Here is a 16,636-nt window from a genome sequence, read left to right as displayed (position 1 = left end):
ACTCCTTCCAACTATTTTCTGTTCCCTGTTGTTGCATGAGAAATGCTGTCTGAGGAAGGATTCAGTATGAAAACAAGCCAAGTACATGGTGTAAATTCCATCTGGAGTGTGAAAAATCCATATTTCACTTTCTTTTGTAACAGCACTTGGTAATTCCCAGCTCTTCTGCATTCACAGCTAAGCAGTGTGCTGCTCTGTATTTGCCAGGCTAAGTACACCTGCAAAGGGTGAATTTCTTCCCCAAAACTTTTTAATAGTGTATTTTCAAGTTGTTGTTTTCTAGGGCTCTATTTCTCAAAGTAAAAATATTCCTTTCTTGTCTCCTAAAGAAAGGTCAGGCTCATAAAGGAATTGCCTCACCAAGGAACTGGTAGGTAAGTGAATGGTAAAGAGAACACATAAAAACCTGCCTTTCCTTTCACTCTGAATAATTTCAGTTCAAGACTTGTACAGAATTCCTGATTTTTTTTTTGTAATACTCCAGGGAGTGCACAGTTTCAAAGCTGACCTCTGAAACGGAAACCTTCAGTCTATGTATTCTGGACACATTTCTGTGTACAGAAAAATCAGAAACTTTGGAACACGCGTCTCCACCACCAGGACCACCGCTGAGAGCTCAAGCTCCTTTTGAACAGAACTGTCAGAGATCAGTGTCTCCTTATGAATCCCAGGAGTGAGTAAGTTCTACTTGTCTGCTCTTTCTAAGCTGTTTAAACACACAACCATTTTTTAAAATCAAATTTAAAAGCCATTTCAAAAATCAAATCTGTACTTCGGCAATTTGATTTGTAGGAAATGAAACAAAAGGCAGCCAAAATGGGGTCCTTCTCAATAAATCCTAGTTAGTAACTCGTGCAAACTGTTAGTATTTTTCTCTCTAAGTTGAGAGTGAATTTTCATGGGATCAGACAAGCTGAATACTTCAGTGACAAGCTCAGTGATGTGACTTCAACCTGTCAGTGCTACATCTTTTCAGTGCATGCCAGCAACACCAGGGCAGCCATGGAGAACGGAGTGATGAAAACTGAACCTTTATGTGAATACACCTAATGTGTTCAAATAATCAAAAAGCAACTATTTATACACGTGCATGTGGTGCTGACATGACCTTCTCCCCCACACACAGATGAGCAGAGCCCAGGTGTGCACACACACTCCAGGTGCTTGCCCACATGAGCACACTCAGTCAACCATTAAGGAAACTTTGGCACCTGATTTATTAACTTCTCCTCAGCCCCCTCACTTCCACTCACCTGATAAATTTAACAGCCAAGCCCAAATCTGCTATACAGCAGGTGCCATTCTTTTTCACCAGGATATTCTTGCTCTTTAGGTCTCGGTGGGCAATAGCAGGCTTGCCCTGAGTACTGAAAATCTCAGTGTGCAGGTGGCACAAGCCACTGACAGAGGAGTAAGCCAGTTTCAGCATGGCTTTTGTGTCCAAAGTAGTAGATTTTAGGTAATCATAAAGTGAGCCGTTCTCATGGTAGTCAGTGATAAGATACAGCTGGGTCCAAGATCCTGTACCTTTAATATCTGCAGCAATGAATCCTTCAAAAAGAAAAAGAAAAGGATATTTTCAAATTAATACTTCTCATGTTTTTGGGTTTTTTTACTGCTCAGAACTGTCATCCATTTCAAAAATTTTGTTTTAAGAACATATTTAATTCCTTTCATCTTACTTCCATGAAACTGTGCCTCACCTCTAGCCTTTAATGTACTTTCAGAAGCTCAAATATGGATAGACAGTGGCTGAACAGACATGTTGTGTTTGGAATAACATGCCCCAAACCTCATTATTTTCTAACTTTTATTTATGTTTCAGTAATCCTTCAAACAATTTTCCTTTGAAAAGCACTGGGTGGCTAATTGCAGAGCACAGAAGGAAACAAAGCACATCGGAAAGGACATCAGATAACAGCAAATGCAAAATTGCTAATCTTAGAAACCTGTTCACTATCAAATAATCCTCTTCACTCACCAAGAATATTTTCATGTCTCATCAGGACAGTCTGGTAGATTTCTGTTTCTCTGAACCAGCTGGCCTCCTCTGTAGTAAAAAACACTTTCACTGCTACCTTTTCACCTCGCCACTTTCCCATCCAGACTTCTCCATAGCGACCTTTTCCAATCTGCTTCACCATCTGAATCTGTTTTGCGATGGTCCTTTGAACCTGTGAAATGCCAAGGCAGATCTTACACCTTGTTCAGTGGAAATTTCTGCGTTCACCTCCCTCCTCCTGTGCCTGCTTCCCACACAGCCAGCCTAGAAGAGAGTGGGATATGCAGCCACTGTGACATGGATTTCAGCAACCCTCTACAATTGCAGAGGCTTTCCATCTTCTCCAGGACACACTGCTGCTGAGGATAATACCACTACAGAGAAGCCTTTCCATGCATACTCAACACCTACTGTGGTCTCAAAGAAACTACATCAGTCAGTGTACAGGAAATGTTTGTCCCTGCACCTTGAATTTTTTTTTATTTTTCTGTGGGGTGTAGCGCTTGGTGGAATTCTTCTTGTCATTTTCAGGAAGGTTTTGACAGAAAACAACATTCCTGGTCACCTCAATGCAGTCCAAATTCCAAAGGGGTAGGAAACACATTTTAATTAATATAGTAGGGATGCTTGTTACTCAAGTCTAAGGATCACAAGAGTCAAAAGCCTATTAGAGCTCAAAAACTAGCAAAATTACAAAATTACCTTTTCTTTTTTTTTTTTTTTAAATACTTCCTATCACCTTCCTTGAAATTGCCTTGCCTAATTATTTCAAAATACACATTTGGTGTTAGGAATCTCAACCACTACTTACAGAATAAAATGCACGTGCCTACATTGATTTTATAATCATAATTACATATTAATAAAAAGTAATTTCCCCCCCAAAAAATTTGGAAGAACAGATTTCCAGTGTGTGTGCCAGCTTTGTCAGTGGCTGTACTGTGAACTAAGGCTAAAACCAGGGGTATTGCAAGATCAATGTCCACAGCAGCACTGCAGAGATACTTTTCACAAGGATGACAGACTGCCTCTACATTTAATAAGCTTTTACAGCCACAAAAAATCTTGGACAAATGGAGACTAATAATCTCATCAGATTCAAGCATGTCTGCAGATCATGTCTTTCTAAAAGCTTGCAAATAAAAATGTGAGTGGTTGCTGCAACACAGCCCACTGGTGTTTGTGGCTTACTCTGCCTCACCCTAATTAAAATACCACCCTCTTGTGCTACAGCACTGCCAGTTCTATCCACAGCTAATGAGTTTTTTGTCTGGTAGGATTTGCTAAGATTTTGAAAGAGTATTGCCGCCACCAATGCAAGGAGATTTTAATCTGGCACAAGCAATTGGTAAAATCTGGACAAATTCAAATTTGTGGCCTCTTGGTCCATTTTGCCATCATCCAGATACAAACCACCAGTAGCAAGTGAATTTATTGCAGCAAGTGAATCCCTACAGAATCATATTAATTTCATGAAATCCAAAGCATTTTTGCAATCTTGGCTGACAGAAATGAGTGAAACTTGATTTGTAAAATAATTTTCTTCCTTTGTTATGCTTGGGAGGTCCAGTGGAAACCACCTGCCAGGCAGGACTGCCACAACCCCACTGCAGCATGAATGTGCATCCAAACACAAACTCAAAACTTATTAAGGCCAGGTCCAGCATCATTAATTTTTTTAAGTAAACCACTGGTTTTCAAATGGGACAATTTTAAGAAGCAAAACATACCGTGGTATTTATGTAAAGCTATTTCAAATATCCCAGTTTTCTTCTTCTGTTATTTGGACAGAATTCCATTTTTCCAGCCCTGCACTGTATTATTAGACATGCAAGATGGTAGCTTCAGTGCCATTATTTTTGATTAACATCAATGAAAGCTAACAATAGAGATTAGCCTTAATTTTTCAAATTGATTTATCTTTTATACTCTCATATAGTGATTGAACAATAGTTATATTACATTGGAATTTTGCTGTAACATTTTGTAATGTCATTATAGCATTGTTGCTTTCTATTTTGCCCATTTTAAAAATGCATCCTGAACAATAATTTAGTTACATCAAATAACTTAATTTGTGTAAATATATGTAATGGCATCATAAAGTACATGCAATTACAATACTTAATGATGAAAAGTTCCTTATTAAATTACATTAAGAAAATGAAAAACACATTTCTGTTATGGGTTTTCAGGCGGCAGAATACTATGTGAAAGGCCTTAACCTGGTTTCGTCTTGCTAGAACTGGTCGAATGATTTCCTATGAACAATTTATTTTATTTTAAGGATTCAGCTCCTTCTTGAATCATAAACCAATTATGATTTCTAAAACAACTCGGTTAATCAAAATTGTTGGTTGAACTGATTTCATAAGCATGCTGAATGATGTGCTCCTGTCTCCTGTGAGTTATTTACACTGAGTGGGGCTGGGGGTTTCTTACTCCTTTTTAGATCTGTGTATTTTGCTTCTTGAGCTCTGTAAGCAGCCAGGTAAGGTTACATGACCTTTTCTTTCATCTCCCTGAGTGGAAACAATCCAATTACCAACTATTTCTACTTTCCTGGTATTCAACTAAACGTATTCAGCTACTGTAGATGAAAATTTATACAGACCAACCTTTTGTAAATTTAATATTTTAACAGAGAATTCATACTTATGGCTTGGATGCAGTCCCTTGAAAAGCAAAGTTCATTGGAAGAGAAATTATGAAAAAAAGTGTGAGAGACTAAATGTGTAGAGACCAAATTGTAGTTCAGCAGTCTCTTCAGAGAGACCATTCTGCAGCATTTGATCTGCAGCAAACTCTTCTGACAGAGGTGCAGACAGGTCAGGAGGAAGAACGCTTGCTGCACGCCATCATACTGACAAATTCTTTGCTAATACTTGTTTTGGGTATAATATTTGTACCCATTAGAATAAAAGTTCTACACAGAAGAACATTACTTGTTAGCATTAGATGACATTTTGCATTAAATTTACATCTTATTTTCCTGAAATTATAACCCTGGATGTTTCAGTCCTTGTATAAGAAACAAGGTTAAAAACAAGCTCTTGCACAATAAAGTCCAGAGCATTATTGCCAGGCACTTTCTGTACACTTGTTTTGGGCTTGGGCCCAGAGGTATCACTTTGTGCATTTCTGGTGAACTCACAGCGGTTGTAGCTGTCTGGGAAATGCAGCAAACATCTACTGCAAGTGCAAGATCCAGTTTCTTCTCTTCCACCCAAAATCACTACTTACAGAAACAATTTTATGTAATTTTTGTAAGCAAGGGGAGATAGGGGGGAAGAGTTCCTGGAGGAAAAACACTTGGTCCAGTGGCTGCAATGTCTCCAAACTTAAGAGAAGTGGACTGGTAGAAGACTGGATGGTTTCTGCCTTATGGAGCAGTGGCACAGCAGCTAAGTAGCAGGAAGTGGTTTTCACAACCACTATAAGAGCAGAGCTGAGGACACCACTGAGACCACAGATCCCTCCTTCAAACTGCTCACTGGGACAGAGGAAGGCATAAGAACAAGCAGTCTTAACCAGAATTGCTCCAGCTTTTTTGGGATGAAGGACTGAGCCACGCACGGCTGTGAGGTGCCCCAGGGCACCCACTACCCACACGGGCTGCTGGAAACATATCCACTCAGAGAAGTACAACCATGTTCCCTGTATTTGCTCTTAATTATTACATTTTCTCTGTCATTGGAACAAGTGAAGGCAAAGACCTTGATGTGGCAGATATTATGCAAAAAAACCAAAAAAAACAAAACAAACCCAAACCCCAAAGTAAAAAGAGAAGAACCCCCCACAATTAAATCAACTGGAAACTTATTAGGAACAATACTAAACTGCACACAAGATCTCTCCCTTTCCATGGGTGCTAGAAGGATATTGGTATGGGATAGGATAGAGCTTTCTTAAAGCCAAGAACAAACTCAGCCTGTTGCTCTATTTTTAAGGAAAAATAAAACTTCCCATTTAATGTCTTCTTTAGGGTGTTTAAAAATTCTTTTGGGAAAAAAACCAGACAGAAAGTACAAGCTACCTGGAAACTGGACAACGCCTACAGTAAAAGTATCACTACAAACTAATAGGTTGGGAAGACAGGAGGGATGTATGCACTCTGAAAAATGAAATAGACTCCAGTTTCTCAGAGGCACCTAATTTAAATAAGTAACTTAGCTTTTTTACCAACTCTTTTCTACCAGTAATAATCCTTGGAAGTAAAACCCCCCAGTGAACAGAACTTCATTGCCACAGAACGTTTTGCCCTTTCAGCAGGCTTAGTAATCCTGGAGTCTGCTCAGAAAGAATCACAAACTCCATGCTTCGCCTTTAACCTTTGAGATTGCCATACTAGAAGGAAAAAACACCCCCCTTGACTTGTGAATGCAAAGTGAAGCCTACAAATAAAAAGATTCCAAGTTTGACAAGTTACAGTTCCCTTTAGGAAAAGGCCATGTGGCAGCATTTGAAACCCTACTGTGTGTTGCACATACAAAGGAAAAAAACAAGATCAGTGGGCCAGGTGCTGTCCTGCACACTGGAGTAAATCCTGATGTACTTCCATGCCTGTACCTACCCTATGGTATCTAAAATGAGAAATTAATTGAGGTAGAAAAATAACCCTACCCTTTTCTGGCATAGTTCACATAAAAAAAAAAAGTTCCTTGCTTCTGAAGCAGCTGCTCTCCAGATTAAATTCTTGTCATTTCTGGTAGAGGTAAAAAAAAGCCAAACAAGGATGTATAAATGTATTTTTTGTGCCTCTTCTTCCTCTGCACGTTTTTCCTTTGAAATGTGCATTATGATAGTATTGCTTCCTTACCAGGAGAGGGAGCCCAGAACCGCTCCCTGAGCTCTGGGACTGCTCGATCAAATCCTTCAGGGACTCTCCAGGGGGAATGTAGGTCTCATCCTGCTCCAGCCCGATGCTGTAGTGGGGCCTTGTCTCCTGGCGCTTGTATCTGACGTTTTGCAAAAACACAAAATGAGTTTTGAATACAATGAATACATGTGCAATGACTAAGGCACACGTCCTTCACATTTCCTTCATTTATAGACTAACAGCTTTCTCTGCCTCCCTGAGGAATATGCTGGACTGGCTGGCCAAAATTTTTTTATTTTATTTTTAGCAACTGTTTCCAGCATCAAAATTCAAGTATAACACTCAAAGGCCACGCAGTCTGGGATAAATTTGCAAAGCGACCAAATGTTTTCCTTTCAGAAACTTAAATGCGTCTAAAACACTGACCAAGTAAGTAACTTCATTTTACTGCCTGCAGTGCCTTTCTAGGAGTCAGAGGATGTAAGGTCATGAAATCTGGGAACAGCTAAAGTATGCGCCAAATTATTAAAACGCAATGTATGTAGATTATGATAACATTCTAGACACACTTAATGACATTCCTGCATTGTCTCCTTTTTTTTAATGATTAGCTGTTCATCACACAAACAAATTTAGAAGTCTTAGATATATTTCCCTAAAGAATTTGTTCTTTGGCCTTCTCAGTAAAGAATAATCTGTGCTTCTACCTGAATGGCTTTTCAGGATGTTGAATGAAAGATTCTGTATGAAATGCATCACACAGGTACACCTGCTACCTGAGTAGCACAAATAAAATATAGCCTTTTTTTTTTATTCTCGTGATAAAATTACAGTTTCTCCTTTCTTTTCTTTAAGGTCCGCTTCTATCTTTTTTTCAAATTCCTAAATCTATGAAAAGATAAATGTTGGGAGGAACATTAACAAGCTGCCAAAATATTCCTTATTTACCTGAAGTAGCAGAATATTATGATAAGCACCAGAAGGATGCTGCAAACAGTCACTGAGATCAGCAGGGCCTTGTGGTGAATGTTTCCTTCAGCAAAGTCTGGGGTTAAAAATGAGAAAGGTGGAAAATTTAGAAAGGGAGATGGTACAAAGTCAATGTCAGAAGTGCACTGAGCACAAGATCATTTCCGCTCTTTTCTTGTGATTCCTGCACAGGATACCCCTGGATTCCTCAGGCATTTTGTGGGCTTCCTCTTTGACCCTCACTGACCAGGACAGAACTGACACTTCCAAAAGCCTATTTGTTTTGTCAGTCCTCACTCAGGCAAAACATTGCCTTGATTTGCAATTCCCTGTTTGTCTCTGAATCAAAAATCAATCAAGCCCTGTAGCTCTGTGTCTTAACCTGATCAGCCAGGACATGCAAAAATTACTGCATTTTTAAAACACACAAATTAAGTAGCATCCTACTGAGTAGTTAATATTTAAAAAAAAAAAAAAAGAAGAAGAAGAAGAAGAAACAAAAAAAAAAAGAAAAGCCACCAAACTGCATTTATCCTAAAAGGGAAGACACAGAAGACCATTCAACCTCCAGCTAGGCAGGCCATGAGAGGCTGTGAAAGTGCATTATTTCTATCATTACAGAAAAATTTGTCTCTTAGATCCTGTTTTAAAAACCTGAGCAAGAATTTTCTTTTACATTTGCTCTACAGCAGCCATGTGTGCCAGCAAGTCCTTCTTATGCTGGTGGCCAAAACTATCCTTCCAGCAGCTTTTTTGCAAACACTTTGAAAATAAAACATGACAAGTAACTTGAAAATGCTGTTGCATGAAAACTATTATAATGTTTCAGTCAGCCTTTGTAAAGGAGACTCATATTCTCCTTTAAAGTGTAACATTAATCTCCAAATTTGTACTCTCAAGTCAGGTAAGCGAGTCTGACCTGCATGCATGCCTCCCTTCTGAAAAACAAAGACATCCAGCTCTATTTTTTTTTCTTTTTTTTTCTCCCCTCTCACCCAAACTCTCAAAATCACAGTATTTCAGCCTGTACATACACCAACCACCCTTCTAATAACAGGATAATGCAAATGAGGGCCATGTTTCCTGAAGCTCTTCCAGCCTTGCTGTCTTGCATCCTTTCACTCCAATGCCTGACACATCGAAGAAGGCAAGAAATCTATCCTTATTGACTGGTCCTGGAACGATGTTATTATGTTTCAGATTTACAAGGGTAATGATACCAGGAAATTCCTAAGGGACTCTTAGTTTACTTTCAGACTCTTTTATTTTAAAGATCCAGTTTCTCCTTCTTTTTTTTTTTTTTTTTTTTTTTTTGCTGCCAAACAATTTCTTTCTTTCCCTTTCCACTACAAACAGAGATTACCTACCAACACACCTCCTGATCACACTGGTCGTGTTTTAACCTGCCATTACCTGCTCTGGGAGCACTAACAATGTAAACATTCATGGCTGATGCCTTTGAAAGGGGACACTGACACGATGTCTGTCAGGAAAACACTTGAGCCCACCCTTCTGCCTGCCACAGCAGATTTATCCTGGGTCTGCCACTCCAAGTTGGCTGTGGGTTGAAACCGAGAGCCCACCGGGGAATCCAGAGTTCTCCTGAAGGTGATGGCAGCTCAGCAGGATGAGGGCTCTGGTTTGTGCTTTGTAAGCAGCCTGTGCCAGCCACCACCTCCCTCTAAAATGTGTGGTTGTAGCAGTATCAGATGTCACAGCCCATCAGATGAACAAGCAGAGCACAGACACCAGGAAGTGTTTTCTGGGAGAAATCCAGACACCATCCACAGCAAGGGTGCTCCCACTTCACAGAGTACAACATGATGGGCTTCTGTGCTTAGCAGTAATGAAAGCTGATGTCAGACGCAGAGGGAACAATTCAGATCTTACACTTGTGTCTGCTAGATCCTAAAGCCATGGAAATTAGTGCATTTTTGCAGACACAGTATTGCCCATGAAGTTGTTCACAATGTCTGTGCACCTACAAGAATGTACATTTGGTGAGGAATGACAAACATGCTGAAATCTTGAATCAAATTCCCATAATTTTTAGGGTTTAAGTGATCCAAACCTTATGCTCCATGTTTCTAATGGACTTCTGCCATTCAGGAAAGTAAATAAATGCAGTTTGGTTTTCCCAGAAGCCAGAAGGCATTTTAGAAGTGCTGTGTAGCTCTCAGATTAACTTCAGGCTCCAACACTGCAAAATTCTTTGGGTACCCAAATGCAATTATGGGAAGCAAGTGTAAGGAAAGCATGGAAGACACAAAGGAATGTGTTCTGATCTCCTTGCTGGGAGCAGCTGACAAGACTTTGACCAGATGCAGAGCTGACCCTCTGGTGGTGGGTGGTGTCCCCTGTGCTGGCAGTGGCACAGCTTTAGCGGCTCACTGTGCACAGCACAGACATGCAACTGGCTCTCACAGGAGGGGAGAGTGAGCTCCATATGCCCTTCTACTTATTTGGCTATTTGAGAGGCAATACTGATGGTGAGTTTTTTCCCCATCTTTCAAACATCTCCCGTGTTTTTAAAGCATTTTGGCAGGATTTCATTTGCTTGCTAACTTGAGGACTTAATGAATCTGCTGGTGTGTGTGCAGACACAGATTAAATGCAAGAGCCCATCCTTACACCAGCAATGCCTGTTTGTTCTCTGCACTGAGCCAGGCTGGATTTCTCCTCCTGCTCCTCCAGCCCAGGCTGTTCCCCATGCAGCAGCAGGACAAACCTCCCTTTCCTTGCACTATTTGACCAGGAGGAGGGATGGGGCAGCTCAGCTATGAGTCTGCCTAGAGACTTGCTTGTGGGCTCAGCGAAGACTGCGCTGAGTCCTGGCCAGTGCCAGGATGGAGGTACTCTGTCTTGTAAGAAGTCCAGTGCTGTGCTTTTTACTGCTGTGCTCCTTGTAGCTGCAAGGTGCCAAGCAGCAGGGTTATTAGAATAAGCAGCAGGGTTATGAGAACAAGCAGCAGCTTCCACGGAGGCAGCAGTGAGCAATTACCGGGAGCATGGTGTGGGAAGTGCTAAACAAACACACAGTAGATTTGGGAATCTTCTTCACATACCTTGGTTGGATGGTAACAGTGAAATCCAGCAAACAGCACATTAACAGCTCCATGTTGTAGGAAAACAGTGATGCAGGCTGGTGTCAGCAGGGAGCTCAGTGAGACCAAGCTGCCTCTCTGTTATTCTCCTGCAATTTCCCCCTCCTCCACCACCCATTTCACTGACTGTCATCAGAGGGACCATGCTGAGGAGTGCATTGAAAATGCCACCCAGAAGGTTCAGAAGTCAGCATATCAAAGGGAGAGGAGGTTCTCCTCCCACCCCAGGTCCCTCCAGTTCAGAATGTTACAGTTATCCAAGTAAAAACGGCAGTGAAATCTGAGGCGTGGAGACTGTGTGCACACATCAAACCCCATCACTCCTCCAATCATTCCCTTGCCCATTCATCACTAGCTATACAGGCAGGGAGCCAGACATGGTGGCACCACCACTTCTGCTTATATAGGCTCTAAATCAGTAAAGACATATTTCTCCTTTCGACTGGTCTCAGCCTGTGCTTTCGCTGGGATTTCCAGGAATATCTTTTATTGTTTAAAGCAGAGGTGTTATATCAGACCCAATTATGATTTTCATTTCCTTAGTATAGCTGGCACAAGGATTTAATGGTTTCCCTGGGATATTTTATCCTGCTAGTTCTGTACCAGGATGAGCTCAAAACTTAGGCTTAGCTGTTGTTTCTTCCATCTTATTTAACAAGTCTTGCTTTGACTAGTGCAAATTTTTCTAACTCTCACTTTCATGTATGTGGTCCTTTCTTTCCAGGGGGGAGAGGAGCAGGATAGAGTGTGGCATAAATCTTGCCTTGCAGCACATGCCAGGCCTGGAAAAGCACTTAGAGAACACAAGTCACTTGCCTTTGTAGCTGTTACCTTGGTGCATAGGTCAGTTTTCAGTCCGACAGCCTCTGACCTGCAGCTGCATGCTCTCCCTAGACTTTGTTTCCCATGAGGTATCACCTCAGACATGAGTTCATCAGAAGCCAAATTTCTGTTTGTTTTTTAGATGCTGAGGAGCACCTGTATCTTCCATGGAACCCTGAAGGCCAGAAGGTTATTCCAAGAAGCATGTTTTTAAGTTCACCTCTCTTTGCATTTACATTTTATGTTAAATTTTATATATAATTCTAACATTACTCAGACAATCACAGCCTAATCTAAGTGTTTCCAGTAGAAACAATGATCACAGCTACAGTACTGGGCACTGGCAGTAGCATGAATTTGTACACAGTATTTGTACCTGTTTGCAGTGAGGGTCTGTGGTTCAAACTATGCCTTTTTTTTTTGAGGTTTAATACTAGAATACAGCAGCAACAAATTAAAACAGGCCCAGCACTAAGAATGGCATATTAACTTAAGGTTTTAGTAAAGGTGATGACTTCAGCCCTGTACAGTCAAATTCATTGAAGTAGCTCCTGAAATGCATTTCTACAGAACACTTTCAGGATGCTGGTAGTGTGAGAGTTTATTTAAAAAAAACATCTTTTGAGTATGTTGAGTGACTACATCACCTTTTGTCTGTCATGCTAAAATAGTCAACTTTGCAACACAGCTAGAACATTGCTCCAACTCTCAGAAACTTTTAAGAAATATTCTCTCTGCTTTTCAATGGGTCTGCCACCATGGCTCCCAAGCAGTACTTTATTTACCCTATATACACATAAAACAAATCCAGCATCAATCCAAACAACCTCTGCCACTACCAAAAGCTTGGTTCATTGCTTTCTGTATTAAGCAGCAGATAGCATTGCCAAACAACTAAAATCTTAATAAGATGGATATCCAGTGTTAGGCACTGATTCAGTAATTTTAAGTAATCCTAATGTAGAATAAACTCAGCCAGTAGCAAGAAGAAATCATGGCAGTGTTTTCCAAACTGATACTTAATGAAAGACCAAGTAAGTGTGAACAAATATTGACTGCTTTTTGGAGCTTCTCTCTCAGTCCAAAGAACTTTTTAAAATTAAATAAACCAACAAAGTAGTACATAACTCTTCTGCTGGAAGTAAGAATTTTATGAGGTTTCACTGCCTTAATGCCTTGCTAGTAAACCATGAAGTATTTACATACTACTCTCCAAAGGGCTGACTCTGCAGCCCATCTGTGGAGGATTTCACAGGTCTGCAGGGAACAGCTTACATGAGTGAAGGCTTTCTCTGAGCATGCATTCGTGTAAGTATCTGCTGTTGGTGAAATTAAGAGCACATCTGCGCACCGATCTGGATCTTCAGAACAGAACACCACAATTATAAATTCCTCTGCAACTCCGAACTGACTCAATGCTGACTACCACAATTCCTGTCGATGTCAAGAGTTTATTACGGATGAATTTACACTTCCTCAGGAAAACACTTCTATAAAATGTATTCTGAACACCCAGACAAAAACAGTTTTACCAGCTTTCAGAAAGTGATGCTTAAACAAACAAACAAAAATGCTTAAACCATGCCTCAGTATCTACTAAATTAATACATGTCCATTTGCTCTCGAATAATTTTTTTTAAAAAGTGTGTGAGTTCTTGCGCTGCATTCTATTTTCAGCTACATTTTTCACATAAAAAATACACTTTAGCGAGTCATTATGTCCTACTGCAGGATGATCAGGTCTTACAAATAAGAAAAACTTACAGATTTGTATCAACTTGAAGCAACCAATTTGTGTGTGGAGTTATGAATGACAGTAACGCATATTACAGGGGCTGAACAGAGGATTCCATTTTATTATCAGGCTAACAAAAATACACAGCAAGAGTCATCCTCTGCCACAACCAGCCTAGGTCTTTGAGACGATCTATGATAGTTCAGCAGGTCTGTGCTAGGACAGCATCATGCAACTCTAATGCATCCCCAATGTGTTTGCTGCCTGTGTGGAACAGAAATAACAGCAAGCATCAGCACCACTCCACACACAACCTACAGGAATGGAGAGATACTGTTTAATGCCATTTATCTCTCTAATCACATGCTTTTGCATAGGGGTACTTCAGTCTGTGCTCTATTTTCCCCTAAGGCACAAGGAACAACAGCAGGAAAAGATCACCTTAGGACTGGATTTTCCTCCCCTTACCTCGATTCTTCAGTGGTGGCAGTGTAGGGTGAAGGTGTCTGTTACAGTAATCCTGGCCTGTGCAACATTCAATAGATCTTCTTTGGTGTGGAATAGGAGTGTCCTGCAACAAGCAATTCAGATGGACAGCCAGTCATTACCTGTGTTGTAAACGTACACAGTCATTCGGGCACTAGAAAAATGCTCTTGCTAGCTGGACTGCAATCTGCTACAGATTTCGAGGATGTGTGGAGTAAGGATTTCTGCCAACCAGCATATCCAGCAGTATTTCATCCAGGTAATTAAGACATTAATTCACTCCTAACTTACTCCCGTTGGTGCCTTAATGCTGCAGAAGAGACTGACTTTCTCTAATGGTGCGAATCAGAAGTGTGAAAGTCACATACATCTATCAGTTAGACAAAAAATGAGTTAATATGGGTATCCAAAACAGGTTAGTCAGGATAATACAGGAATTGTTGTGTAGACTAATTTAGCTGCAGCTTCTGGTCTTGAGGGAAGCTGGATAAAATACCTTTTCCATTAGCCATAATGATTAGACCATTCCTGGACTCATCTAAAACCATTTAAGGTTAACATGAGGAAAGGCAACCTTAGAACCACCTTGCTCCATTTTCCACACCCCTTCCATTTCTGCAGTGATACTTATTTTTCATCAGGTGATCACTGTACATGAAGAGAATATCTGGCACCAAAATTCCCAAATCAAAGTGCAGCTGCATATAAGACACAGATGTTGCTGCAGTCCATCAAATAATATCCTAACTAATTTTAGCTAGCATTTGAGGAGTTAAGACTTCCATTCTCTAAATCCAAACTTCCTCTGAATGGGATGTTACTAGCAGCAGTGCCAAAAACAAGAACATGAGTTGTTATTATTAGGAGGACCTATAGTAACATCTTTTGGGGATACAAATGCACCCCCCTCACTAATCAAGGCAGATAAACTATCTGCTAAATGAACAGAAGTGAAAAACATGGACACAGCAATGTCTGCTGACTGCACTTTAATTGAAAAGTATCAAAAATTCAAGCGACACTCTGGCAGAAAATGCTTCCTCACCCGACACTGGAAGTCTGAGCCCTCTAATCCAAGACATCCCTTGGTGACCAAATGTCCACCGGACTCATCTTCTTCTATTATGGTGAAGCAGTAGCCATCAGTGCTGTGGATCGGAAAGAAGGAATCAGGAAAAGGCATTGAAGTGAAAAATGTGCTATTAAATATTGTCTTAAACTTGGTTCTCTGTCAGACAAACCTGCCATTCACAAATGGACACAGCAGGGCTGCTGCAGACCAGCTCCTGCACACACAGAGGAGGCTCTGCCTCCGAGCTGAGCACTTACCTTTGCAACACATCACAGCCTAAACCCCACTAACAAACAGCCCAGCTCTCGGCCTGTAGTCATTAGTGTGTGTTAAGACTTTGGAAACCTGCACAATGCAAGCTTCAGTCCTGCACAAGGTCTGAGTGCAGGTGCTTTGAGGGAACAAAGCACCCATATTTGCACCATGGTAGAGACCTGAAGAAAGAAAACACTTTTGAGATACTAAATGTAAAATACTATCAAGAGTGATTTGTGATTCCTGTTTTAATCATATTACGAACTGCAACACTCCTGTGTATAAGTCCTTGAGTTATCATCATCACCCTTCATAGATGTTTACTTGGGTTATAAGCCTGAAGTGATCCATAATGCTTCTGTTTACAGGAACGTGCACCAGGGAGGGCAAGTACATAACAGATGGCTAGATGGTGCTGGTGATAAACGTCCTTCCTTGATGAAGGCCAAATGCCTGAATGCTATGGAAAGAGGGAGCGGAGGGCATGGAAAGGGTGGCTGCATTTTATTGAGACTGCTGTACATTAGGTTCTCAGCACTCTGAGGGGCATACATAATGTGTAAGAAACAAAAACTGACTGATTTGCAAGAAGAAGATCAAAAAATGAAGAAAAAACTCCTTATTACAACACATTTAAGTCACAGAAAAATAAAATATTCTGTTATTTGCTCAGGAAAATAACATTGGCTATTATGTGCAATGAGTATTTTTCAGACAAGAAGAAACAAACTCAGTTAAAACAAGGAAATAAAATGAAAAAAAGATTAGAAAACAAATACAGCAAAATTTCAGATGATTTGCTCCTTACTTGAATGAAACAAGAGTCTAAAAAGCATCAGCAGCAAAGGCAATGAAGATGTAGGAAACGAGAGCCACAGTTACACACTTAAGAGACAAACACAATTTGTAAGTATTAGCTACACAACCAAGAGATGCTGCATAGGATCATGTCAAACATTTTCTTTGTGTTAGTGGGGCAGGGTCCAGCCACAGTAAGCTCATTACTGCAAATAATAATCTATCATGGGTTACTGACTCCTGGATCTGAAAAACAACCAATTGCACATTACAAATTACTTTATTGGAGAAGCCAGCGATGACTTCCACCCTTCTTTGACATTGCACATAGGAGTGGAGGCAAAGGACACAGTAACCCTTTTGGGCAGCAAGCACCTTGATGTCATTGCCTGAGCTGAAAAGATAGGAACAATAGGATTGCCAAGAGAGACTCTAAGGAATCCATTAGAGTAGAATATTATATTAGATTAGATTTTATTTGTTTGCATGGTGCCTTTGATTCAAAGTAATGAGTAAGTTTAACCCAGGGGACAGAACAACAAAACAATAAATTGTTATCAAGTGAAACAAAAAA

At 40.4% G+C, this 16,636-nt stretch overlaps 1 protein-coding gene across 5 annotated transcripts in view; it reads right to left on the bottom strand.

Moving 5' to 3' along the window:
* Positions 1-16,636, bottom strand: part of BMPR1B (bone morphogenetic protein receptor type 1B) — a 230,289-nt gene that overhangs the window by 3,775 nt on the left and 209,878 nt on the right. For all 5 annotated transcript variants that reach the window (XM_033061222.1, XM_033061223.1, XM_033061224.1 and 2 more), the window contains 6 exons: positions 14,983-15,085; positions 13,920-14,022; positions 7,770-7,866; positions 6,822-6,960; positions 1,982-2,174; positions 1,254-1,551 (listed from right to left, as the gene is read on the bottom strand). In XM_033061222.1, coding sequence (XP_032917113.1) covers positions 1,254-1,551; positions 1,982-2,174; positions 6,822-6,960; positions 7,770-7,866; positions 13,920-14,022; positions 14,983-15,085 — 933 coding nt within the window. The remainder of the gene's footprint in view (positions 1-1,253; positions 1,552-1,981; positions 2,175-6,821; positions 6,961-7,769; positions 7,867-13,919; positions 14,023-14,982; positions 15,086-16,636) is intronic.

Source organism: Catharus ustulatus, chromosome 5 (genome assembly GCF_009819885.2).
Source record: "Catharus ustulatus isolate bCatUst1 chromosome 5, bCatUst1.pri.v2, whole genome shotgun sequence".
Classification (NCBI taxonomy): domain Eukaryota; kingdom Metazoa; phylum Chordata; class Aves; order Passeriformes; family Turdidae; genus Catharus; species Catharus ustulatus.
This window is presented reverse-complemented; position numbering and strand designations above follow the sequence as displayed.